Source organism: Neofelis nebulosa, chromosome 6 (genome assembly GCF_028018385.1).
Source record: "Neofelis nebulosa isolate mNeoNeb1 chromosome 6, mNeoNeb1.pri, whole genome shotgun sequence".
Taxonomy (NCBI): domain Eukaryota; kingdom Metazoa; phylum Chordata; class Mammalia; order Carnivora; family Felidae; genus Neofelis; species Neofelis nebulosa.
The window spans coordinates 101,260,722-101,287,173 of NC_080787.1; the positions used below are offsets into that span (position 1 = coordinate 101,260,722).

A 26,452-nucleotide genomic window follows, 5' to 3' on the forward strand; every position below is an offset into this window, starting at 1 on the left:
GTGAAAAGTAAAATAAAATTAGGTATCTTTTTCTTTAAACATAAACATAAATTACATAGAATTAATGTCTTAAACTTCTTGAAGAAAATATAAAGGAATATCTTTATGAACCTGGGAATAGTAAAAATTTCCTATATAAGATAGGAAAACCTAAATTATGAAGATAAAGATGGATACATTTGACTATACTAAAATTTAAAACTTTTAGCTGAGAAAAAGTGACGTAGAAAAGGTGAAAAGGCAGAACACAGACTGGGAGAAAATACTTGCATTAAAAATAATTGATTGTGGATTGTTATCTAGATTGCATAAAGAACTATCAAAAACAGAAGAAAAAACACCTCAGTAGAAAAATGGATGAAGAGTCTGTCTTGTGGGGATAACTAGCAGATGCCACAAAACTGGATAAATAAATCAGAATGTATTTCTAAAATGGAATGTTGCGTAACATGGGGATGTTTTCTCTGAGGAAATAGGATACAAAGGGAGGCTTCAGTTGTGTCTGATATTTTATCTTAAATTTTGGGATAAATATGTTAAAATATAAAGATTTGAAAAAGTTGGGTGGTAGGTAACTAGCTATTCAATATTTTATCCAATTTATCCTATTTATTATATTCTATAGTAAAAATATTTTAAGTGTAATTGTTAGATATTTCAACAGATTTCTTAAAATCATTTTTAGGGGCACCTGGGTGGCTTGGTCGGTTGAGCATCCGACTTTGGTTCAGGTCATGATTTCACGATTCGTGGGTTGGAGCCCTGTGTTGGGCTCTGTGTTGACAGCTGAGAGCCTGGAGTCTGCTTCAGATTCTGGGTCTCCCTCTCTCTCTACCCCTCCCCCGCTCATGCTCTGTCTCTGTCTCTCAAAAATAAATAAACATTAGAAGAAACTTTAAAAATACAATTTAAAAATCATTTTGGGGAAATTACAACTTGATGATGTAATTTTAGACTCTACTGTTTCATCATTTGCTTCTTACAAATAGACTAAAGAAGGGGAACTATTAGCACATAGCTCAGAAAGGCCTAGAAAGTACTATAGACTTTTTAGCAATGGAAATTTTTTTCTCTTTCTGAAGTTCCATAAGCTGAATTGTCTTGGCTTAAATCTTTTTCATGAGTGCCAGATGTTTCTGAGTTCTATATATGTAGTTAGGTATTCATTTTTATTTATTTATTTTTTTAATGTTTATTTTTGAGAGAGAGAGAGAGAGAGAGAGAGAGAGAGAGAGAGAGAGCAAATGGGGGCAGGGCAGAGAGAGAGGGAGGCACAGAATCTGAAGCAGACTCCAGGCTCTGAGCTGTCAGCGCAGAGCCCGATGGGGGGCTCAAACCCATGAACCGCAAGATCATGACCTGAGCCGAAGTCAGACGCTTAACTGACTGAGCCACCCATGCACCCCTGTAGTTATGTGTTCATTTAATGTTGATTTAATCTTATCTTATGTTTGGTAATGTTTTGTCTTTTTCAAATAATGTGCCCATTTCAAGTACTGGGGAAATAATGAGCCAAGTGTTTTCTTGCTTTTTTTTTTCTTTTCTTTTTTTTTTAAAAATTTAAATCCAAGTTAGTTAACATATAGTGTAATAATGTTTTCAGGAATAGAATTTAGTGATTCATCACTCACATATAACACTCAATGCTCATCCCAACAAGTGCCCTCCTTAATGGCCATTGCCCAGTTAGCCCATCCCCTCACTAAACACCCCACCAGCAACCCTCAGTTTGTTCTGTGTATTTAAGAGTCTCTTATGGTTTGTCTCCCTCTCTGTTTTTATATTATTTTTACTTCCCTTCCCCTATGTTCACCTTTTTGTTTCTTAAATTCTACATATAAGTGAAATCATATGATGTCTTTCTTTGACTAATTTTGCTTAGCATAATACACTCTAGTTCCATCCGCATTGTTGCAAATGGCAAGATTTCATTCTTTTTGATGGCTAAGTAATATTCCATTGTATATATATACCACATCTTCTTTAGTCATTCAAGAACAATATTTCTTTTTTTTAATTTTTTTTTTTAAATTTTTTTTTTTTGCAACGTTTTTTATTTATTTTTGGGACAGAGAGAGACAGAGCATGAACGGGGGAGGGGCAGAGAGAGAGGGAGACACAGAATCGGAAACAGGCTCCAGGCTCCGAGCCATCAGCCCAGAGCCTGACGCGGGGCTCGAACTCACGGACCGTGAGATCGTGACCTGGCTGAAGTCGGACGCTTAACCGACTGCGCCACCCAGGCGCCCCCAAGAACAATATTTCTAACACATAATCTGATTATACCATTCTCCCATTTAGGGTTCTTGATGCCCTTGGGGAAAAGTACAGACACATTAGTGTGTTCTACAGGGTCCTTGAGAACCTGGTCCCTGCTTCTAGCCAGCCTCATCTGTTTTAATTCTCTGCCATTAAAGCACCAGCTGTGACAAACTATTTGAAGCACCTTGGGCAAGACTAGGACCTTCTCTTGCCTTGGAGTCTGCCAATGCTACATCTCATCTTCTTTTGTTTAGCACCTCTCATATTGCCCACCTGGTGACCACATATTCCTTTAGTAAATACTTTGTTTTCTGAATCTTCTGGGTCTGCAGAGCCTAGCTCACTGCCTGGCACAAAGTAGGTGCTCAGTCCTTAATCCTTGTTTGCAGAATAAATGAAAAATGAATGACAAAGCCATCATTGAAGATTCAGAAGACAATTCTCTGATTGTCAATTCTCTGATAATTCTGAATGATAGGCTATCAGTCTATCCATGTGTCTGTGTGAGTGTTGGTGTCTCTGTGAGTTTCTATATCCATATGTGTCTCTGTGGATGTGTTTGTATTCTCATTCCCTCCTTAGCATCAGTTTTTGATAATCCAGGAGAAGCCTGGAAGGTCACTTTAATTCTTTAAATTCAGAAGTTCAACCAGGGATATTCAGACCAAGGGATATTTTTCACATTTTTTTTTTTTTAAATGAATTCCAGGTTGGTTTGAGAATTATGCTTGTGTCTTGGATATCCCTCTGAACTAGTAGTGGACCGGAATAGATCACACCTAGTATAGCTTTGTCTAAGCCAGTTAGAATCGGAGTACCAGTTAGGAGTGAGCGGACAGTGTAGATTTGCTGAAGAAATTACCTGCCGTCATTTGTTTCCCAGTGGCACATGTAGACACTTAAAAATGCTTGTTGCTTGAATGCATGAGGCATTAAAAAGTCATTTGCATCCTCAAACTATGTTATAATAAAAAATAGAGCCATTTCTTATCCTAGTTGTTCTAGAGGTTTAAGCTCACCCCCCTCCCCGCCCCCCCATACATACTTGCTATTTAGGTACATAAATAGGCTTAATTATAGGAGTAAACTGAACAAATTGGTGTACTTTAGGTTAGGAGGGTTCTTCTGCAATTCAACTGAAGGCATTTTAAAAAAGATTTTCATTTAAAGAGCCTTTATGGGTGCTAACATATAGTTCATTCTTTTAGTTTTTAAAGATCTCCTTAGAAACCTGAAGTGATCTACTTTTATCAGAAAGTGGTCTATGTTGAGAATGATATAATGCTAGTTTTTAAAAGATGTAATTATGCCCAGCATTCCAGCTGGAATCATTGTCTCTGATTCTATCATTTTTGGAGATAATAATGGAATGATGAGGGGAGTGGGGAGAAACAGGAAAAGTAGTATTCCTGCATTTTAAACAAATTGAAAACAACCCTTTTTATTTTAAAGCACCACCCTTATTATCTAATTGTCCTAATGGAAATTATGCTGGAGTAGCAGGTGGGGAGTAACCCGGAAAGGTGGAGGACATGCTATTTCAATTTATAACTTTGGTGAAAATCACCTCGGATTACTTTTTAATGCTAGAATTTTTAACATAAGGAACAAAACATAAGTTAAAATGATTAAATCAAAATATTCAGAATGAGGAAAACAAATGTTTACTTTGCCGCAGTTAAAGGAATAGTTTTGGTAACAGTTTTTTTTTTTTTTTTTAAATTTTTTTTTTTTTCAACGTTTATTTATTTATTTTTGGGACAGAGAGAGAGGGAGACACAGAATCGGAAACAGGCTCCAGGCCATCAGCCCAGAGCCTGACGCGGGGCTCGAACTCACGGACCGCGAGATCGTGACCTGGCTGAAGTCGGACGCTTAACCGACTGCGCCACCCAGGCGCCCCTTGGTAACAGTTTTGAAAGCAGTTGTCTAAAATGTAAATATGCAGATACTTTTGGAATAATTTTAGACTGAATTCAAAAGTAAAAGCATTTCACCAAAGGGGGGGCGGGGAGTAAAAACAATTTAGTTATTAGTCACCACATTTTTTTCCCCAGCTTTTTATTTTGAAAAATTTTGGAGCACCTGGGTGTCTCGGTTAAGCATCCAACTTGGGCTCAGATCATGATCTCACAGTTCTGTTCACGGGTTTGAGCCCCACGTCGGGCTCTCTGCTGTCAGCACAGAGCCTGCTCAGATCCTCTACTACACTTTGGATCCTCTGTACCTACTTCTCTCTGCCCCTACCCCACTCATGCTCTCTCTCTCTCTCTTAAAAATAAGTAACCATTACAAAAATTTTCAACAATACTTAAGTCTATGAATGTTAACAATTTGCCACGTTTGTTTTTTTCTCTCTAAATTATATGTTTTTTTCTTTTTGTTTTTTCTTTAATTACCTGAAAGATGCAACATAATAACCCTTGACCCTTAAAAACATCATTATGTATTTCCTAACAAGGATATTCTCCTGAATAACTATATTACCAGTATCATACCCAAGAAATTTAACACTGGTATAATAATATTATCTAAAATAGGGTTGCCTGATTTAGCAAATAAAAATACAGGATGTCTGGTTAAATGTAAATTTCAGATAAATAATACTTCTTTAGTGTATGTATGTCTCTTGTAATATTTGGGACATAATATATACTAAAAACATATTTGATGTTAATCTGAAACTCATATTTAACTGGCCATCCTGTATTTTCTCTGGTAACCCTAAATATGAAGCCCATGTTAAAATTTCTTCAGTTGTCCCCTAAATATCCTTTTAACTCTGTGTGTGTTTGGATTCACACTTTGAATTTGATTATGTCTCATAAAATTTTGATAGAATAATGATTGGATATTTACTTCTTACAATGTAAGAATTACATAAATTTCTACTGAATTTAGCAGTTTGGAGTACATCACAGGCAGGACCCCAAACATTGGTGCTATCAGCACATTTTTCATTGGACAGTTGGCAGTTTAGCTGTATTGTTTTGAAAAATTTTAACACCTGCTTTTCCTAATCCTCCCTTTTGATTTAAGTTATTACAGCAGGTCTCCTAAACTTAAGAATGCTCTGTGACTAGAGAGTTCTGTGAGATTTTTTGTTTTGTTTTGTTTTTTAGATTCCACAGATAAGTGGTATCATTCAATATATATCTTTTTCTTTTATTTTTTTGAAGTTTATATATTTTTAAATATTTTTAATGTTTTCTTTATTTTTTGAGAGACAGCATGTGAGCAGGGGAGGGACAGAGGAAGAGGGGGACAGAAGATCAGAAGCAGGCTATGCACTGAAAGCAGCAAGCCCAACGATGGGCTTGAACTCATGAACTGCAAGATCACAACCCGAGCCGAAGTCGGATACTCAACTGACTGAGCCACCCAGGCGCCCCTAAGTTTATTTATTTTAAGGAATCTCTAAACCCAACATGGGGCTCAAACTCACAATCCCAGGATCAAGACTTGCATGCTCCTCCAACTGGGCCAGCCAGGCACCCCAGTACATGTCTTTTTCTGCTTGATTTATTTCACTTAGCTTAATGCCCTCAGTGTCCATTCATGTTGTCACAAATGGCAAGATTTCCTTCTTTTTTTATGCCTAATATCCCATTGTAAATATACACCACATTTTCTTTATCTGTTCATCGATTCATATACCCTTAGGTTGTTGTCATGTCTTGGCACATGCAAATAGTGCCACAGTGAACATGGAGGTGCAGATATCTTTCTGAGTTAGTGTTTTCATTTCCTTTGGATAAACGCCCAGAAATGGAAAGCTGGACATCTATGGGGTGCCTCCAAAAGTGTGCAGTGTGACCTCCTCAAAGGCGAGTACGTTAAAATTCACTGTACTATGAAAAAAAAAAAGATTATAGCAGTTCATATTCTTACCAGTTTATGAGCCTGCCTGTCTCCCTACATCTTTGACAACACTGTATTCTCTCAGACTTCTAGATTTTTGTCATGGCAATATTTCATTGTTATATTAAATCACACCACTTTTATTGTGAATGAGAAGTACTCTTTCAAATGTTTAAGCCATTTGTATTTGTTTTTCTTACTGATTTATAAAAACTCTGTTTACTAAGGAAATAAATTCTTGTTTCTAATAAATATTGCAAGATTTTTTTCCTTGTCTTTTACTGTTAGCATTTTTTCCCCCAAGCAGAAATGGTTAATTTCACTGCTTTAAGTCTTTCTGCCTTTTCCATTATAGTTTTTGGGTTTATGTCTTGCTTTGTAAGACATTACACTTAAAGATTGTAAAAATGAATTCACAGGAAGGCCTTTATAAAGATGTTGATGAAAAGGATTACAGGAGAAGTGAAACATTTAATTTGGTGGTCATGGTTCCTGAAAAGGTGGTGGGGGTGGGGGTGAGGACTGAGATCCAGAAATTGAGAGAACGTTGCATAGGAAGAGGAATCCTCTTACTTTGTCACAGGAGGGAGAGAAGAAAGGATGGGTGCTGATATGGGTGGGATTGCAATTTCATATAGGAAGTTGAAAGAGTTCCACCTCAATGCCTTCTGTTTTCTCTCTAAGGAGAAGTAGGAGACATCTGCTGAAAGTGATGGGGGAGGTGTAGTTCGGCTTGAAGAGAGCTGAGAAGGTTCCAGGGAAGCACTGCAGAAACAGAGAGTGAACTAACCAGAGAAATGGAATTGCTGGCAATATGAAGGGACTGGCGAGAAACTGCACTCTAAAGAGATTTCAGACTGTTTCAGCAATATTCCGAAGGCTGGGTGAACATGATGGGAAGGTTGATTTTCTGTTTTTAGCTATCCTTCCATCATTTATTTTTAATTTTATTTCATTATGGTTGGACTAAAGTGATTCTTTGGAATTTATTGAGGTTTCCTTTATGGCTTAGCATATTGACTATATTTGAAATTGGGCTACATGTTCTTGAATATATTCTTTATTTGTTGAACATAGGGTTTACATAGATATAAAATAGCTTGAGTGCACATTGGTGTTCAGATGTTAGAGATGTCTCAAATGATACGATGTTTCTTTCTTCTTTCTTTCTTTCTTTCTTTCTTTCTTTCTTTCTTTCTTTCTTTCTTTCTTTCTTTTTTTGTGCATAGGCTTTGATGGAAACAGAAATCCTTAAAACATAAAGTTTGCAGTCTTCAGCATGAGGGAATGGACCTTGCAATTAGTGGGAACGCCCTGTGCTCTGCCCTGTACTCAGTAGATAAGGAAACAGCAGGCTGTTGAGTTGATAAGTCTTATTTATCCAGGGTCACAAAACTAATAAGTAGCAGAACCAGCATTTTTACCCAGTCCTTTGGGGCTCATTTCCAGTATTCTTCTGCTCTTTTATGCTTAGTAGAGGCAGATGATAGGTTACCACTATCTTTCAACATCATTTTTATTTTTAATTAAAAAATTTTTTTTGGTTAACATTTATTTATTTTTGAGAGACAGAGAGAGACAGAACATGAGCAAGGGGAGGGACAGAGGGAGAGGGAAACACAGACTCTGAAGCAGGCTCCAGGCTCTGAGCTGGCAGCACAGAGCCCGACGTGGGGCTCGAACCCACAAAGCATGAGATCATGGCCTGAGCCAAAGTCGGATGCTTAACCAACTGAGCCATCCAGGTGCCCCTATTTTTTATTTTTTTTAAATTTAATGTTTATTTTATTTTTGAGAGAGAGAGGGAGGGAGGGAGGGGAGGGGCAGAGAGAGAGGGAAAGAGAGGATCCGAAGCAGGCCCTGCACTGTCAGTGGAGAGCACAGTGCGGGGCTCAAACTCATGAACCGTGAGATCATGACCCGAATTGAAGTCAGAGCTCAACCGACTGAGCCACCCAGGTGCGCCCCCCACAACATCATCTTTAAACTTACCATCTGCACAGTCTATAATATAGTGTCATTGGAGATTTATCAAAAGCCCAGTGGAGAAGGTGTCGTCAGCCTGCTTTATGAATTTCTGAAGATATAAGTAACATAGCAAATCTTACAACTGGTCACTAATGAAACTTGTTCATCTTCAGAGTTTCAGGGCTTTGTTTAGTGTTAAGTGTATGCATTTAAAGGATAGGGCACGTATCAGAGTCCTGGCAGGAAACCGTTCACAGCAGATGTTTCAAATAAAGACTGAATCAAGATGACTTAGTCATGACTTAATCAGGCCTAAGACAGCAAACAAGATGGAGAGCGTAAGAAGGAGCCTAGAGTGGGCTGGAGCTGTGGCATGAGGGCCTGATTGATGGTCCTGAAGGGATTCAGCTCTGCCAGAGACATAGCAATGAAGCCAGGAGGAAACAGGAAGGAATGGTCTGATTTTTCTTTCTTCCCTCTCTTCCATCTCCTGCAAGTAGCATGTCACAGGGGCTAACGCCAGCTAGCAGCCAGCCGGCAAGGTTAGCCTCCTGGGGTGCAGAGCTGGAGGGAGGAGATGGTTAGGGGAGGGGAGCAAATGGAGAATATCAGCACCTAAGAATGATAGCAGGGTGGAGTTTTCTGAGACCTAAGAACAAATGATAGAAATTAAAACACTGTAGGGGTGCTTGGGTGGCTAGGTCGGTTAAGAGTCTGAGGTCAGGTCATGATCTGAAGGTTCACGGGTTGGAGCACCACTTTAGAGTCTGTGCTGAGAGCATGGACACTGCTTGGGATTCTGTCTTTCTCTCTCTGTTTCTGCAACCCCCCCCCCCCCGCCCCCCACCCCGCTCCTCCCCTACTCATGCTGTGGTCTCAAAATAAACTTAAAAAAATTAAAGCATCATAAAGGAAATTTAATGGAACTGAAAAATAGGGTAAATTGTGAGAAAATGTAAATTAGGAGCATGTAAATGATGTGGGTTTCTGTCTAAGTCGTTTTGAAGAAAATTGTGAACCTTACTTTCTGTGAATTCACTACTATAAATAAGGAATTTTAAAACTTCTTTAGGACCCATTTTGTAGTCTTCTAAATAGTCTTACTGTTCACCATTTGATTCTGATTTTCCCCTTAAAATACAGATTTTTATCTTTTTATTTATTTATTTATTTATTTTTGAGATTTTAACTAATCTCTACACCCTATCTCTACTTGGGGCTCAAACTAAACTTACAACTCCAAGATCAAGAGTCACACGCTCTACTGACTGAACCATCCAGGTGCCCCGAACTATAGATTTTTAGGGGTGCCTAGGTGGCTTAGTTGGTTGAGCATCCGACTTTTGCTTTGGGCTGAGGTCATGATCTTCCGGTTCGTAGGTTCAAGCCCCACATTGGGCTCTGTGCTGGCAGTAAGGAGCCTGCTTGGGATTCTACCTCTCCCTCTCTCTCTGCCCCTCCCCTGTGCACATGCTCTCTGTCTCTCTGTCAAAATGAATACAAATTTAAAAAAACCTTAAAAAAATATATAGATTTTTAAACCCCTTGAAATAATTTCAGTAATTTTTGGATGACTGAAAGTATATTAGGAGAAAATTGAAAAAGTGAAAAGTGAAAATACTTGGAGTATATTTTGTTTAGGTAGATGGTATCTAACATGTTATAATTATAATATAATATGTATATTTAATACATATTATATAATTTAAAAATATGTATGTAATATATAGTGTAATATAACATTTGCCAAAATGTTTTTTTCCAAAATATGTTGAGTTTGAGTGGGTAAAACAGAAGATAGGACCAAATGCTGGGTTTTTTTTTTGGCAGCATTGAGTTCTCTCTGTGTCATCTTTTCCTCCCAATCTTTAGTTTTTGCCTCGAACTTCATTTATTTAGCATATATTGGTGATCTCATGTGGATAGTACTAGAGACCCTGGACTATTCCCGCAAAGTGTGTTATGAAGAATTATGAATTGCTATGACCCTTGGAGTTAGCTAATACAGAACATTGCTTTCAAAAGATTTTTTAAAATTTATTTTGAGAGAGAGGGTAGATGGGGGAGGGGCAGGGAGAGGCGGGTGGGGAAAGAGACTCCTAAGCAAACGCCATGCTGTCAGCACAGAGCCAGATGGGGGCTCTGTCTCACAAACCATGAGATCATGACCTGAGCCGAAATCAAGAGTCTGTCGCTTAATTGACTGAGCCATCCAGGCGCCCTTCAAAAGATTTCTAATACATAGACTATACTTAGAGATTATGAAGTTCTATGTAAGCTTTCCAATTTGAAGCTGTTCTAAAATTATTTAAGAGCATAATGCTTTTTTCTGGCAAGTTGAAAATAGCATAACCAGTGTACAAGAATGGCTCGTATAAGATCTTAAAACAAAACAAATTAAGAGGTTTTGGCAGGAATGGAATCTGTTTTCAGCTGAGATTTAAGAATAGATTGAGAGTTAATGTGCAGAGGAACACAGGGAATGCAGTCAGCTGGCAAAATCAAAGCAAAGAACGTCCTTTTGCCTAAATGGTGGGGAAGGGGCATGCTAGAGTCAGGGGCTGGATTTGTAGAGAAGGCTGAGAGGGGCAGGAAAGCAAGAGAAGTTTCTGAGACATGTTGGAGTGAACTCACAGACTAAAAAACAACAGCCATTATGTACTAGATTGTATCTAGCCTTTGAGTATGTTCTCAGCCAAAATCCTGACTGCTCTGGTTTGTTCTAAGAGGCATAACCTTTGCCTCTTTCCGCTTTTACCCTTCCTGAATTCTCTCTGCTCTTGCTTACTTTGGTTTTTTGCACAGGTATCTAGAAATTTGCAGAGTTCAAAGGTTACTTTTCTAAGTGGAACAAAATTTAGTATGGTTATTTGGGCTGACAGTAGTATCAGGCAAAGAGAAGTTGCATTTTGTTTCTTCCTTGGAGCCCTCCATCCTCCTGTTTTGATCTGGACTTGATTGCTTTCTTCATCCGCTTGTGTCTCTGCTTCTGGAGCAACTCTCTATCTCACCAGGGCTTCCTTCATAGGATCCTTTGTCTTTCCTGGAGCCTAGGAGTTCCTATTTCTGTTAGGGGGATATTATTAAGACCCGCTATGTATGGGGGCACCTGGGTGGCTCAATCAGTTAAGTGTCTGTCTTGATCTGATGGTTTGTGAGTTTGAGCCCTACGTCAGGTTCTGTGCTGACAGCTTGGAGCCTGGAGGCTGCTTCAGATTCTGTGTCTCCCTCTTTCTCTGCCACTTCCCCGCTCACACTCTGTCTCTCTCTCTCAAAAATAAATAAACGTTAAAAAAATAGACCTTCTATGTATGGAATGTCAATTTTCCATTTTCATACTTGATGGATACTTAGGGTCGATTAGATTGGAAATCGTTGCCCCTCAAATCTTATTCAAGTCTTTATCTGTTGTTTGTGACTTGTTACCCTACTCCTTTGTCACTCTCCCCAATGGCCACCTCAGACATTTGTAGAATGTTTCCTCTATCCCTGGTGTGTAAAATTTCAGGGTTATGACTTGGTATTGGTTTTATTTCCCTCTCTCTGCTGGGCACTTACTCTTTCCTCCCAAATCTAGAAATGAAGTCCTTCAGATCTGAGAAAAATCTTGGTATTATTCCTTAGATAACTTCCTCCTCTATTTTCCCTTTCTGGAATTCCTTTTTTTTTTTTTTTTTGGCCAGACATTGGACCTCCTGGTGAATTAATCCAGTAATCTTATATTTTCCATTTATTATTGTTGCTGTTTATTGTATTTTCATTTTTTAACAAATGTTTGTTTATTTTGAGAGAGAGAATGTGGTGGAGGGGGAGAGCAAAAGAGGGAGATAGAGAATCCCAAGCAGGCTCTGGAGCTGTCAGCACAGAGCCCGATACCGGACTCGATCTCACGAACCATGAAATCATATTCTGAGTCCAAATCAAGAGTCAGAAGCTTAACCAACTAAGCCACCTAGGCACCCCTAAAGACTTTGTATTTTTAAAGTAATCTTTACACCCAACATGGGGCTTGAATTTACAACCCCAAGATTAAGAGTCACATGCTCCACTGCCTGGGCCAGCCAGGTGCCCCTCTGCTACCATATTTTATTTATTTATGTATTTATGTACTTATGTATTTATGTATTTATTTTTTAGACAGGCAGTAGGGTTTATTGGTAGTCATGAATAGGGAAGGTACAGTGCCAAGTTTCTCATGAGTGCAGAGCCTGCCATTTTTCCAAGAGGCCATAATTAGGAATGTATTTGACCCCACAGCCATCTGGGATGAGCTGTTTTCCTACTACCATGAATTCAAATTCATCCACATTAAACTTAGTAAATTCCCGTTTCTTAGAAATGGGACATCTTCTGTCAGCCAGAGAACTTGAACTTGGCCTTGTGTGGGGCGTCAATCACATGTTCCTTGTTTTGCAGCTTGGTTACAGGTGGAGCCTAGATTGGAGATGGGGTGAGGTCGTACATCAATGTCCACTGGAAAGGGCTGTCTCCAAGGTCCCTTAGGGCAACCCATACAATCACCAGGCTGCATACACTACCAAGGAGGCTACTGTTTGCAGCCATTGCATACTGAGCCCCCACAGGGAAAGAGCACAGCCTACTTACTTAATTGGCTGCAGATCTGCTACCATATTTTAAATTTCATTCTTAATGTTCCTTTTTAAAAATTGCATTTTGTTCTTGCTTTACAGTTTTAAAAGCTTTTCTCGTTTTCCCCAGCATATTAATTATACTGATTCCAGTTTTATTTTGAAGTTTCCTTTTGCTGTCTAGGTAGTCTCTGTTTCCTCTGAGTTTTTATCCTCTCTGTACTCTTGCTCTGGTCTCCAGCTTTCATCTTGGGCATTTTTCTTTTCACGTTTCTATTGATTCTTGGCTGTCAATTCATTTTAGCATCTTTTCAGATACTGACAAGCCGATCGAAGGCTCCATCATAAGAGGGTGGTTGATTGGTGGTGCTCTGTTGTGAGGTGATCTAATAGGGACCAGGTATTTCTTTGGGAAAAGTCCACACATAAGTACCTTTGGGCTTTTTCTTTTCTGTAGACTATTTAGTGTCTCCAGAAAAATTCCTCTGCTCTCTTGCTAGCTGGGAATGAGCTAGGCTGTCGTTGTTTGGGGAGCCCACTTGGGGAAGACGGCATAGTTATTAAATGATGTAAGGGATGTAAACTCCAGTTGTGTGACTTCAGCCCTTGCCCTGGGCTGCTGTGATTCTTGCCTCCTACATTAAAATGGAAGTTGGGCTTCATAGCTTTTACATTAAGTTTTTTGTACTCATTATGTATAATAGCCTGTTTTAGTCCTATATGTTATAGTTAGGAACACTGTGTATATGGTGATATTTAATTATTTCCATGTTAGAGATTTATAATTTGTTCTTAATTTACAGCTGTTTTCAAGGAGCAAACCTCCAAGGGGCCTGTATGTTTATGGAGATGTTGGTAAGTGTGCTAAAATAAGTTTTGAGTGGTCCAAACAGGAAATTTCCCAGCTTTAGCCCAGGGATATTTCCATTTCCATCCCTCAGTCTGCCACCAGGTAGGGAATAGGATGGGGCAAAGTAAAACAGGAGGAGAGGATAGGGGAGAGGTGGGAGCTATCTTAGTTTTCACTTTCACTTTTCATAGAGAAGTGACCTGAGCTGAAGTCGGATGCTTAACCGACTGAGTCACCAGGCGCTCCTAGGCACCCCTATTCTTAATGGATGAGTGGTTATGTTTCCTTGGTCTCCCACATCCACATACTGGGCACAAAGACTTACCTTTTCATGGAAACCTTATGAGCTATTGCTTACCTTCTAGATTTAACTAATCAATGAATGTCTGCTTCTTTTCTGACTTGTTCTTGGTGAAATTGTCTGTTGTTTGGCTTCTGTTTCCTTCAAACAAGTTCTTTTCTCCTGGTCCTAAACCTTTCCCTGTTTACCCACATTTATTGATGTCATAAAGGTGGCTCTTATTTTATTTGGTCTTAATGCTTATCAATCATTTTTTTTATTGGCTTACTCAAAATGCACATTTACATATAGCAAAATCGGTTTGCTCCTCAACTGATAAACCTCAGGCTCCCCTACAGCCACAACAAATTTGTGCTATGAGGAAATGGTAGCAAAAGTTTTTATCTTAATAAGAATTTTAGGACCAGAAAAGTATTAGGAGTTGACTAAGTAGTTATGGTGCCTTAAAGATCCAACTGTTCTTTTCTGGGTCCTCCCTCTTCCCATTTGTTTATGAATGCCTGTAAATACCTGCTCTACACTTAGAGATTTAGCAAGTTTAAGAAAAAGAATCCGTGAGTTCATAAACAAGTGGATGGTAAGAGATTGTCCTTTAAGATTCATCAAGTTCTTGGAGCTTACAGATTTGGAAAATGTCAAAGAAGTTCAAGCTATTCTATTTTGTTTTTGTTTTTTGTTTTTTTTTTAGATTTTAAAGTGATCTCTACACTCACCATGGGGCTTAAACTCACAGCCCCAAGATCAAGAGTTGTACGCTCTTCTGACCAGGCCAGCCAGGCGCCCCCAAGCTATTCTTTTTCTTAGTTCATTGGCTAATTGGTATTTTTAAGAATAGCATATGCTTATTTCTTCTTTAGAAAGCAATTTATTCCAAAGGCTTATTTACAAAGCAATTTATTCCACAGTTTTATGTGTCTACACCTTTGGGTACTGTTCTCATTCTGTGGTCATCTCTTATTCTTTGCCTCTTTGGAGAACATTTTACTTCCTATACCTTCACTTTCACGTTTAGTCATTGCTAAAATCAACATCTTTGTTTCTCCTGTTACCTTAACCACTTACCCATAAATGGAGATGGTTAGTAAAGCACAACTGTTTCTACTTCTGCAAAAGGGCTTTTAAAAAAAAAAACCCAAAACCTATAAAAGTTACTGGATTTTAGTTTGGAAAATACAGCCATATGCTAACAAATTGAAGGGAGGTATAACAAGCGTCATTCGTCTGAGTGCTTGAAGGAATTGGAGAAGATGTGATAACATGGGATGTTCACAGAGCTGGGTGTGTGGCAACCTTTGGTTAAGAACATCTTTATAGTGTAGAGAGGGGAAGAGAAAGGAATTCTAAAATAGGAAGGAAGATGAACATTTTGGTGGCTATACTCAGTTTAGTTTAGGATACTTACAAAAACAGGTAGTAAAAGATAGGTCAATTCTCAGTTTGAGGGCGTTCTCTGGCTGGGAGAATAGCCTCAGAATGCTCTCCCAAGCTCTTTTTTGTTACTATTTTCCTTTTTTTAGACTTGGGAAACAGGTGTTCAGTTTCAGACAGACTCATGACAAAGAGAGGTCTGTGTCATAGCACCCCCTTCCCTTCCTTATTTCTGCACTTGCCCTAGGCTCTGTCATGCATGCTTCTTTCTACTCATGTGGAGATGACGGACTCAGATGGATCCTCAATCCAGGGAGCCCCAGTAGATTTGATTCAGTAATTTTCATTCATTTTCACTAATAAAATGCTTATTAGCACATCTCCTGCAGAAGCCAAAAGCTGCAATAGGAGTGTTTTTTTTAATAAAATTTTTTATAAATATGTTAAATGTTATATTTATATAAATGTTTTATTAATGTTAAATTTATTTATTTTTTGAGAGACAGAGTATGACTGGTAGAGGGGCAGAGAGAGAGGGAGTCACAGATTTGGAAGCAAGCTCCAGGCTCTGAGCTGTCAGCACAGAGCTGGATGTGGGGCTCAAACTCACGAACGCGAGATCATGACCTGAGCCGAAGTTGGATGCTTAACTGACGCCCCAGGAGTGTTTTGTGGCTTCATTCTTACCCTGCAGTTGGCTTTCTTGGGTTTCAGCTCTGGCTAGCAGACTGCAGTGGTGATGGCGGGTTGTTGATTTCCCTGGTACATTTGGAGAGAATCAAAGGAGGCTTTTGTTTATCAGTCCCTTTTCTGCTGCCTCCTGATTTAACCTCACCTGCTTCACATTGATAATTTCACCAGTCAAAAGGCAGGCTGGTTTTAGGATTAGGAGTTGGGAAGCAAAACTCTGGGCTTGGGGCAGTGATGGAGGACACCACCCCCAGCTCCTTTAGCAGGAAGATTGGCTGTGAAAAGGGCACCATGGGGAAGGGGGGCTAGCGCTTGAGTAGTCCTTTTTGGCTTCATAACTATATAGGCTTGAAAGTTAGAACTTAAAAGGGTTTTAGGTTTTATAAGAATCTTCTCTTGAGAAAAATACAAGGTTCTATTTAGGCTACTGCAGAGACCAAAGCAAAATTGTGAGGTAGATAAAATTTATTGTTGGTTTCTTCCCCATGTTTTGTCAACATCTGTCCTCATTCTTGCGTTCACTTGACAAGTGTCTGCTGTGTGCCAGGCACCGTGTTGTTTCTGCAGATGGTGGTGGTAAATAAAGGCAGACACAGTCTTTGCTCACCCAAAGCTTACAGACTCTTGTGATGGCTCTAGAAATGTTTTTTGAACATAACCTACAGTAAAAAAATATTTTTACATTCTGACCTACATGTGAGTGTGTGTGTGTGCACACATATGTACACACACACACCCTGAAAAATAGTTTCATGAAAGAAAACTTACCCTTACATGTGGTACATTTTGATATTTTCTATTCTATTCTATGAAAAAATAATTCTGGTTGTAGAGGCAGTATTTTTTTAAATTTTTTAAATCTTTATTTTTGAGAGACAGAGAGACAGTGCAAGTAGGGGAGGAACAGAGAGAGAGGGAGACACAGAATCTGAATCAGGGTTCAGGCTCTGAGCTGTTGGCATTCTAGGGTTTTTTCCTGCTGTTTCATCTCTTTGGGCATTAGGATTTCTCATGCTGGATCTTCCATGAGACACAGCTTTCTCCTCTACTAGATAAACTTACCTGGTTGGACTCATATTATTCCAGGATCTTCTAGCTTTCTAGCTAAACTTCTGAACTATTTCTAAGCTGTTTTTAATCTAAACTATTCTAAACTACTTTTTAAGTTTTTTGTTAAAATTTTTAAATATTTATTTTAGAGAGAGAGAGACACACACACACACACACAGCACAAGTGGGAGAGGGGCAGAGAGAGGGAGACACAGAATCCGAAGCAGGCTCCAGCTGTCAGCACAGAGCTCGATGTGGGGCTTGAACCCATGAACTACAAGATCATGACCTGAGCCGAGGTGAGACACTTAACTGACTAAGCCACCAGGCACCACTACTTTTTAAGTTTTTAATGGGTTCCATTGGATTAATGGGTTACCGTTCCAGAACATTTGCATTTAAAGAGAGTCTTCTGAGAGTTAGAATTTCAATGAAACTTAGTATATGAAATAGAACTGTAGTGATTCAGCTGGCCAGTTGGTAATTTTGGGCAGACAAATCTTTTTTTTTTTTTTTTTAATGTTTATTTATTTTTGAGACAGAGAGAGCATGAGCGGGGGAGGGGCGGAGAGAGAGAGAGACACACAGAATCTGAGGCAGGCTCCAGGCTCAGAGCCATCAGCACAGAGCCCGACGTGGGGCTCGAACTCGTCAACTGCGAGATCATGACCTGAGCCGAAGCCGGACACTCAACCGACTGAGACACCCAGGTGCCCCCTGGGCAGAGACATCTCTTTTAACATCTCTGAAATTCTACCACACACAGGCTCTTGCCCACCCATACTAAATCTAATGGTGCTTATCATAGACACATTTAAAGAATTTTACATTTTAGAAAGATCTTTGCTACCATTTCTTTCCTTTTTTTGTTAGTGTCATGAACTTAACATTTTCCTGATATTCTCCCTAAACACTCTTTGGTGCTGAGGAAAGTCAAATGTTAATAATTACTTGGGTATATTTACTAGTCTCTGTTAGAAGTAGAGAAAAAAATAGATATTGGTAGAAATTAATAAGAGAACAAATACAAAATAAGTAGAAGTTTAAGTATATATAAGCCATACCATTTTCATATTAACATTTTAAATTTCATTAAGTATTCAGTTACTCAGATTTCTAATTATATCATAAACGTTTCTGTTTTCAATGTGATATTGTTAAGTCTTTAGTCTGTGTGTGTGTGTGTGAGTGTGTGTGTGTCTCACATCATACCACTGAAATGCATCAGCAAAATTCAGGCTGTTCATATATATGCAACATATGTAATGCATGTATAACATTACATACATACATATATAAACCGATTTGTCTGGTAGGATTTCCTACAACCTGGATCTTGCTGGTGCATCCCTGTGGTATAGTGTGAGAGTCTTCCAACTTTGTCTTTTTTAAGATTGTTTTGGCTATTCTATGGCTTTTGCATTTCCATATAAATTTTATTATTTATTTATGAGAGAATGCAAGCATGAGTGGGGGAGGGACAGATGAGAGGTAGAGACAGAATCTTTTTTTTTTTAGACATTTAGAACTTTATTTTTTTTTAATATAAGAAATTTACTGTCAAATTGGTTTCCATACAACACCCAGTGCTCATCCCAAAAGGTGCCCTCCTCAATACCCATTACCCACCCTGCCCTCCCTCCCACCCCCCCTCAACCCTCAGTTTGTTCTCAGTTTTTAACAGTCTCTTATGCTTTGGCTCTCTCCCACTCTAACCTCTTTTTTTTTTTTTTCCTTCCCCTCCCCCATGGGTTTCTGTTACGTTTCTCAGGATCCACATAAGAGTGATACCATATGGTACCTGTCTTTCTCTGTATGGCTTATTTCACTTAGCATCACACTCTCCAGTTCCATCCACGTTGCTACAAAAGGCCATATTTCATTTGTTCTCATTGCCACATAGTATTCCATTGTGTATATAAACCACAATTTCTTTATCCATTCATCAGTTGATGGACATTTAGGCTCTTTCCATAATTTGGCTATTGTTGAGAGTGCTGCTATAAACATTGGGGTACAAGTGCCCCTATGCATCAGTACTCCTGTATCCCTTGGATAAATTCCTAGCAGTGCTATTGCTGGGTCATAGGGTAGGTCTATTTTTAATTTTCTGAGGAACCTCCACACTGCTTTCCAGAGCGGCTGCACCAATTTGCATTCCCACCAACAGTGCAAGAGGGTTCCCGTCTCTCCACATCCTCTCCAGCATCTATAGTCTCCTGATTTGTTCATTTTGGCCACTCTGACTGGCGTGAGGTGATATCTGAGTGTGGTTTTGATTTGTATTTCCCTGATAAGGAGTGACGTTGAACATCTTTTCATGTGCCTGTTGGCCATCCGGATGTCTTCTTTAGAGAAGTGTCTATTCATGTTTTCTGCCCATTTCTTCACTGGGTTATTTGTTTTTCACGTGTGGAGTTTGATGAGCTCTTTATAGATTTTTGATACTAGCCCTTTGTCCGATATGTCATTTGCAAATATCTTTTCCCATTCCGTGGGTTGCCTTTTAGTTTTGTTGGTTGTTTCCTTTGCTGTGCAGAAGCTTTTTATCTTCATACGGTCCCAGTAATTCACTTTTGCTTTTAATTCCCTTGCCTTTGGGGATGTGCCGAGTAAGAGATTGCTACGGCTGAGGTCAGAGAGGTCTTTTCCTGCTTTCTCCTCTAAGGTTTTGATGGTTTCCTGTCTCACATTCAGGTCCTTTATCCATTTTGAGTTTAATTTTGTGAATGGTGTGAGAAAGTGGTCTAGTTTCAACCTTCTGCATGTTGCTGTCCAGTTCTCCCAGCACCATTTGTTAAAGAGACTGTCTTTTTTCCATTGGATGTTCTTTCCTGCTTTGTCAAAGATGAGTTGGCCATACATTTGTGGGTCTAGTTCTGGGGTTTCTATTCTATTCCATTGGTCTATGTGTCTGTTTTTATGCCAATACCATGCTGTCTTGATGATGACAGCTTTGTAGTAGAAGCTAAAGTCTGGGATTGTGATGCCTCCTGCTTTGGTCTTCTTCTTCAAAATTACTTTGGCTATTCGGGGCCTTTTGTGGTTCCATATGAATTTTAGGATTGCTTGTTCTAGTTTTGAGAATGCTGGTGCAATTTTGATTGGGATTGCATTGAATGTGTAGATAGCTTTGGGTAGTATTGACATTTTGACAATATTTATTCTTCCAATCCATGAGCACGGAATGTCTTTCCATTTCTTTATATCTTCTTCAATTACCTGCATAAGCTTTCTATAGTTTTCAGCATACAGATCTTTTACATCTTTGGTTAGATTTATTCCTAGGTATTTTATGCTTCTTGGTGCAATTGTGAATGGGATCAGTTTCTTGATTTGTCTTTCTGTTGCTTCATTGTTAGTGTATAAGAATGCAACTGATTTCTGTACATTGATTTTGTATCCTGCAACTTTGCTGAATTCATGTATCAGTTCTAGCAGAATTTTGGTGGAGTCTATCAGATTTTCCATGTATAATATCATGTCATCTGCAAAAAGCGAAAGCTTGACTTCATCTTTGCCAATTTTGATGCCTTTGATTTCCTTTCGTTGTCTGATTGCTGATGCTAGAACTTCCAGCACTATGTTAAACAACAGCGGTGAGAGTGGGCATCCCTGTCGTGTTCCTGATCTCAGGGAAAAAGCTCTCAGTTTTTCCCCGTTGAGGATGATGTTAGCTGTGGGCTTTTCATAAATAGCTTTTATGATCTTTAAGTATGTTCCTTCTATCCCGACTTTCTCAAGGGTTTTTATTAAGAAAGGGTGCTGCGGGGCGCCTGGGTGGCGCAGTCGGTTAAGCGTCCGACTTCAGCCAGGTCACGATCTCGCGGTCTGTGAGTTCGAGCCCCGCGTCAGGCTCTGGGCTGATGGCTCGGAGCCTGGAGCCTGTTTCCGATTCTGTGTCTCCCTCTCTCTCTGCCCCTCCCCCGTTCATGCTCAGTCTCTCTCTGTCCCAAAAATAAATAAAAAACGTTGAAAAAAAACTTAAAAAAAAAAAAAAAAAAAGAAAGGGTGCTGCATTTTGTCAAAAGCCTTTTCTGCATCGATTGACAGGATCATATGGTTCTTCTCTTTTTTTTTGTTAATGTGATGTATCACGTTGATCGATTTGCGAATGTTGAACCAGCCCTGCATCCCAGGAATGAATCCCACTTGATCATGGTGAATAATTCTTTTTATATGCTGTTGAATTCGATTTGCTAGTATCTTATTGAGAATTTTTGCATCCCTATTCATCAGGGATATTGGTCTGTAGTTCTCTTTTTTTACTGGGTCTCTGTCTGGTTTAGGAATCAAAGTAATACTGGCTTCATAGAATGAGTCTGGAAGTTTTCCTTCCCTCTCTATTTCTTGGAATAGCTTGAGAAGGATAGGTATTATCTCTGCCTTAAACGTCTGGTAGAACTCCCCTGGGAAGCCATCTGGTCCTGGACTCTTATTTGTTGGGAGATTTTTGATAACCGATTCAATTTCTTCACTGGTTATGGGTCTGTTCAAGCTTTCTATTTCCTCCTGATTGAGTTTTGGAAGGTGTGGGTGTTTAGGAATTTGTCCATTTCTTCCAGGTTTTCCAGTTTGTTGGCATATAATTTTTCATAGTATTCCCTGATAATTGTTTGTATCTCTGAGGGATTGGTTGTAATCATTCCATTTTCATTCATGATTTTATCTATTTGGGTCATCTCCCTTTTCTTTTTGAGAAGCCTGGCTAGAGGTTTGTCAATTTTGTTTATTTTTTCAAAAAACCAACTCTTGGTTTCGTTGATCTGCTCTACAGTTTTTTTAGATTCTATATTGTTTATTTCTGCTCTGATCTTTATTATTTCTCTTCTTCTGCTGGGTTTAGGCTGCCTTTGCTGTTCTGCTTCTATTTCCTTTAGGTGTGCTGTTAGATTTTGTATTTGGGATTTTTCTTGTTTCTTGAGATAGGCCTGGATTGCAATGTATTTTCCTCTCAGGACTGCCTTCTCTGTGTCCCAAAGCGTTTGGATTGTTGTATTTTCATTTTCGTTTGTTTCCATATATTTTTTAATTTCTTCTCTAATAGCCTGGTTGACCCACTCATTCGTTAGTAGGGTGTTGTTTAACCTCCATGCTTTTGGAGGTTTTCCAGATTTTTTCCTGTGGTTGATTTCAAGCTTTATAGCATTGTGGTCTGAAAGTATGCATGGTATAATTTCAATTCTTGTAAACTTATGAAGGGCTGTTTTGTGACCCAGTATGTGATCTATCTTGGAGAATGTTCCATGTGCACTCGAGAAGAAAGTATATTCTGTTGCTTTGGGATGCAGAGTTCTAAATATATCTGTCAAGTCCATCTGATCCAATGTATCATTCAGGGCCCTTGTTTCTTTATTGACCGTGTGTCTAGATGATCTATCCATTTCTGTAAGTGGGGTGTTAAAGTCCCCTGCAATTACCACATTCTTATCAATAAGGTTGCTTATGTTTATGAGTAATTGTTTTATATATCTGGGGGCTCTGGTATTCGGCACATAGACATTTATAATTGTTAGCTCTTCCTGATGGATAGACCCTGTAATTATTATATAATCCCCTTCTTCATCTCTTGTTACAGCCTTTAATTTAAAGTCTAGTTTGTCTGATATAAGTATGGCTACTCCAGCTTTCTTTTGGCTTCCAGTAGCATGATAAATAGTTCTCCATCCCCTCACTCTCAATCTAAAGGTGTCCTCAGATCTAAAATGAGTCTCTTGTAGACAGCAAATAGATGGGTCTTGTTTTTTTATCCATTCTGATAGCCTATGTCTTTTGGTTGGCGCATTTAATCCATTTACATTCAGTGTTATTATAGAAAGATATGGGTTTAGAGTCATTGTGATGTCTGTATGTTTTATGCTTGTAGCGATGTCTCTGGTACTTTGTCTCACAGGATCCCCCTTAGGATCTCTTGTAGGGCTGGTTTAGTGGTGATGAATTCCTTCAGTTTTTGTTTGTTTGGGAAGACCTTTATCTCTCCTTCTATTCTAAATGACAGACTTGCTGGATAAAGGATTCTCGGCTGCATATTTTTTCTGTTTAGCACACTGAAGATACCGTGCCAAGCCTTTCTGGCCTGCCAAGTTTCAAAGGAGAGATCAGTCACGAGTCTTATAGGTCTCCCTTTATATGTGAGGGCACGTTTATCTCTAGCTGCTTTCAGAATTTTCTCCTTATCCTTGTATTTTGCCAGTTTCACTATGCTATGTCGTGCAGAAGATCGATTCAAGTTACGTCTGAAGGGAGTTCTCTGTGCCTCTTGGATTTCAATGCCTTTTTCCTTCCCCAGTTCAGGGAAGTTCTCAGCTATAATTTCTTCAAGTACCCCTTCAGCACCTTTCCCTCTCTCTTCCTCCTCTGGGATACCAATTATGCATATATTATTTCTTTTTAGTGTATCACTTAGTTCTCTAATTTTTCCCTCATACTCCTGGATTTTATCTCTCTTTCTCTCAGCTTCCTCTTTTTCCATAACTTTATCTCTAGTTTACCTATTCTCTCCTCTGCCTCTTCAATCTGAGCCGTCGTCGTTTCCATTTTGTTTTGCATTTCGTTTAAAGCGCTTTTCAGCTCCTGGTGACTGTTCCTTAGTCCCTTGATCTCTGTGGCAAGAGATTCTCTGCTGTCCTCTATACTGTTTTCAAGCCCAGCGATTAATTTTATGACTATTATTCTAAATTCACTTTCTGTTATATTATTTAAATCCTTTTTGATCAGTTCATTAGCTGTTGTTATTTCCTGGAGATTCTTCTGAGGGGAATTCTTCCGTTTGGTCATTTTGGATAGTCCCTGGAGTGGTGAGGACCCGCAGGGCACTTCCCCCGTGCTGTGGTGTATAACTGGAGTTGGTGGGCGGGGCTGCAGTCCGACCTGATGTCTGCCCCCAGCCCACCGCTGGGGCCACAGTCAGACTGGTGTGTGCCTTCTCTTCCCCTCTCCTAGGGGCGGGATTCACTGTGGGGTGGCGTGGCCCGTCTGGGCTACTTGCACACTGCCAGGCTTGTGGTGCTGGGGATCTGGCGTATTAGCTGGGGTGGGTAGGCAAGGTGCACGGGGGCAGGAGGGGCAGGCTTAGCTCGCTTCTCCTTAGGTGATCCACTTCAGGAGGGGCCCTGTGGCAGCGGGAGGGAGTCAGATCCGCTGCCGGAGGTTTGGCTCCGCAGAAGCACAGAGTTGGGTGTTTGCGCGGAGCGAGCAAGTTCCCTGGCAGGAACTGGTTCTCTTTGGGATTTTGGCTGGGGGATGGGAGGGGGAGATGGCGCTGAGGAGCGCCTTTGTTCCCCGCCAAGCTGAGCTCTGCCGTCCGGGGCTCAGCAGCTCTCCCTCCCTTTGTCCTCCAGCCTTCCCGCTTTCTGAGCAGAGCTGTTAACTTATGACCTCCCAGACGCTAAGTCGCGCTTGTTGTCGGAACACAGTCTGTCCGGCCCCTCCACTTTTGCCAGCCAGACTTGGGGGCTCTGCTTGGCCGGCGAGCCGCCCCTCTGCCCAGGCTCCCTCCCGCCAGTCCGTGGAGCGCGCACTGCCTCGCCGCCCTTCCTACCCTCTTCCGTGGGCCTCTCGTCTGCGCTCGGCTCTGGAGACTCCGTTCTGCTAATCCTCTGGCGGTTTTCTGGGTTCTTTAGGCAGGTGTAGGTGGAATCTAAGTGATCAGCAGGACGCGCGGTGAGCCCAGCGTCCTCCTACGCCGCCATCTTCCCTCCAACTCGAGAGAGAATCTTAAGCAGACTCCATGCTCAGGGCGGAGCTGGATGCGGGGCTCAGTCTCACAAACTGAGTCACTAAAGCGCCCTGTTATTTTCTTCTTCAAAAAATAATAGTCATCCCAATGAGTGTGAAGTGGTATCTCATCGTGCATTTCTCAAATGATTAGTGATATCGAGCATCTTTTCATTGTAGGTTTCTTTTGTCTTTGTCCTTTATGTGTTTGAAAGTATGCTGCTTTTCCTAGTTTGCTGAGAGATTTGATCATAAATGTGTGTTGAGTTTTTTTCACGTGTGATGATTGTATGGTTTTTATATGTTAAATTTTATTTTGGCAGGGGGTTAAGTTATTTACATGCCAGCTTAATTTATTTGAAGGTGTTTTTTTTTTTAATTTTTTTTTTTTTTTTAACATTTATTTTTGAGACGGAGAGAGACACAGCATGAACGGGGGAGGGGCAGAGAGAGAGGGAGACACAGAATTGAAAGCAAGCTCCAGGCTCTGAGCCATCAGCCCAGAGCCCAACGCGGGGCTCGAACTCGCGGACTGCGAGATCGTGACCTGAGCTGAAGTCGGACGCTCAACCGACTGAGCCACCCAGGCGCCCCTTGAAGTTGTTTTTAATTGAAATTTTTATTAAGATAATTAATAGATTCACATATACTAGTAAGAAGTAATAATGGAGGTATCTGTGTAATGTTACTCATTTCTCCCCAAAGGTAACATTCTACAAAGACTACAGTATAAACATCACAAACAGAATGACATTGATACAATTCACTGATCTCATTCAAATTTCTTGTTTTACTTGTACTCATTTATGTATGTGTGTATTTAGTTCTATATAATTTATCACCTGGTGGTTCATGTATCCACCACCACAGTCAAGGGACTACACATTCTGTCACCGCAAGAGTCCCTTGTATTGCTCATAATTTTATAACCATACCTAGTCACCCATTGTTTCTAAGTCCTGGAAACCACGAATCTGTTCTCCGTTCCTAAGATTCTGACATTTCAAAAATGTTACATAAATGGCATAGTATGTAACCTTTGGAGATTGGCCTTTTTTTTTTTTTTTTCCTTTCTTTCTCAGCGTATTTCTTTGGACATTCATTCAAGTCGTATGAGTTCAGTATCTCTGGAAATTGTTCATTTTACAGTTCCCTGGTGGCCATTCTTTGCCTCACATCGTAGAGGATCACCCTACACATGAGCAGCTAGTATTCAGCCAAAGACTCAAGAATACCCTCATGTTGATTTCTGGAGCTCTTTCATAGCTTCCTTTTCCCTGGCACTTTGCCTTGCAAATTTCACCTGTGTGGGACTCCTAATTCTGATCTGACTTAGCCCATCTCAGCCAGTCGTGGGTGTTTTGCTTGGATTCCTCTGTTCTGTTCAGCAGTCTGGAGGGTGCCTCCAAGCCAAAAGCTGGAGTGATCTAGGGCTCATCTTGTTTTTTCCTTCCGTCATGGATCAGAGTCTTGTACTGTTATTTTCCAGTGTCTGAAAACATTAGTTTCATGTATTTCATCCCGTTTTCTAGTTGTTTACATTGGGATGGCAAGTCTGGAACCAGTTACTCTCACATAGTCTCTCAAATGTTTTCATTTTCTTGGTACACATTGCCAAGCTTTTCTTGCTCTAAGGTGATACAAATGTTCACACATGTTATCTGCTGGGTCTTTCATATTTGTTAGCACCTTGGATTCATCTGGAAATAATTTTGGTGTGAAATGTGATGGTAGAGGTCTAGTTTTATTTTTTGCAAATGGTTGAGCATTTGTCTTTAGCAATTACTATTTTTTTCA

The 26,452-nt window shown here is 39.9% G+C and overlaps 1 protein-coding gene and 1 non-coding gene across 3 annotated transcripts in view; one reads left to right on the top strand and one right to left on the bottom strand.

Annotated features, from left to right (window-relative positions):
• The window catches only part of AFG1L (AFG1 like ATPase), a 205,459-nt gene that overhangs the window by 43,856 nt on the left and 135,151 nt on the right, over window positions 1–26,452 (top strand). For both annotated transcript variants that reach the window (XM_058734887.1, XM_058734885.1), the window contains exon 4: window positions 13,484–13,535. In XM_058734887.1, coding sequence (XP_058590870.1) covers window positions 13,484–13,535 — 52 coding nt within the window. The remainder of the gene's footprint in view (window positions 1–13,483; window positions 13,536–26,452) is intronic.
• On the bottom strand, window positions 12,573–12,710 carry LOC131515609 (small nucleolar RNA SNORA70). The gene has a single exon (XR_009263663.1). It is a non-coding gene; the product is annotated as a small nucleolar RNA SNORA70 (small nucleolar RNA).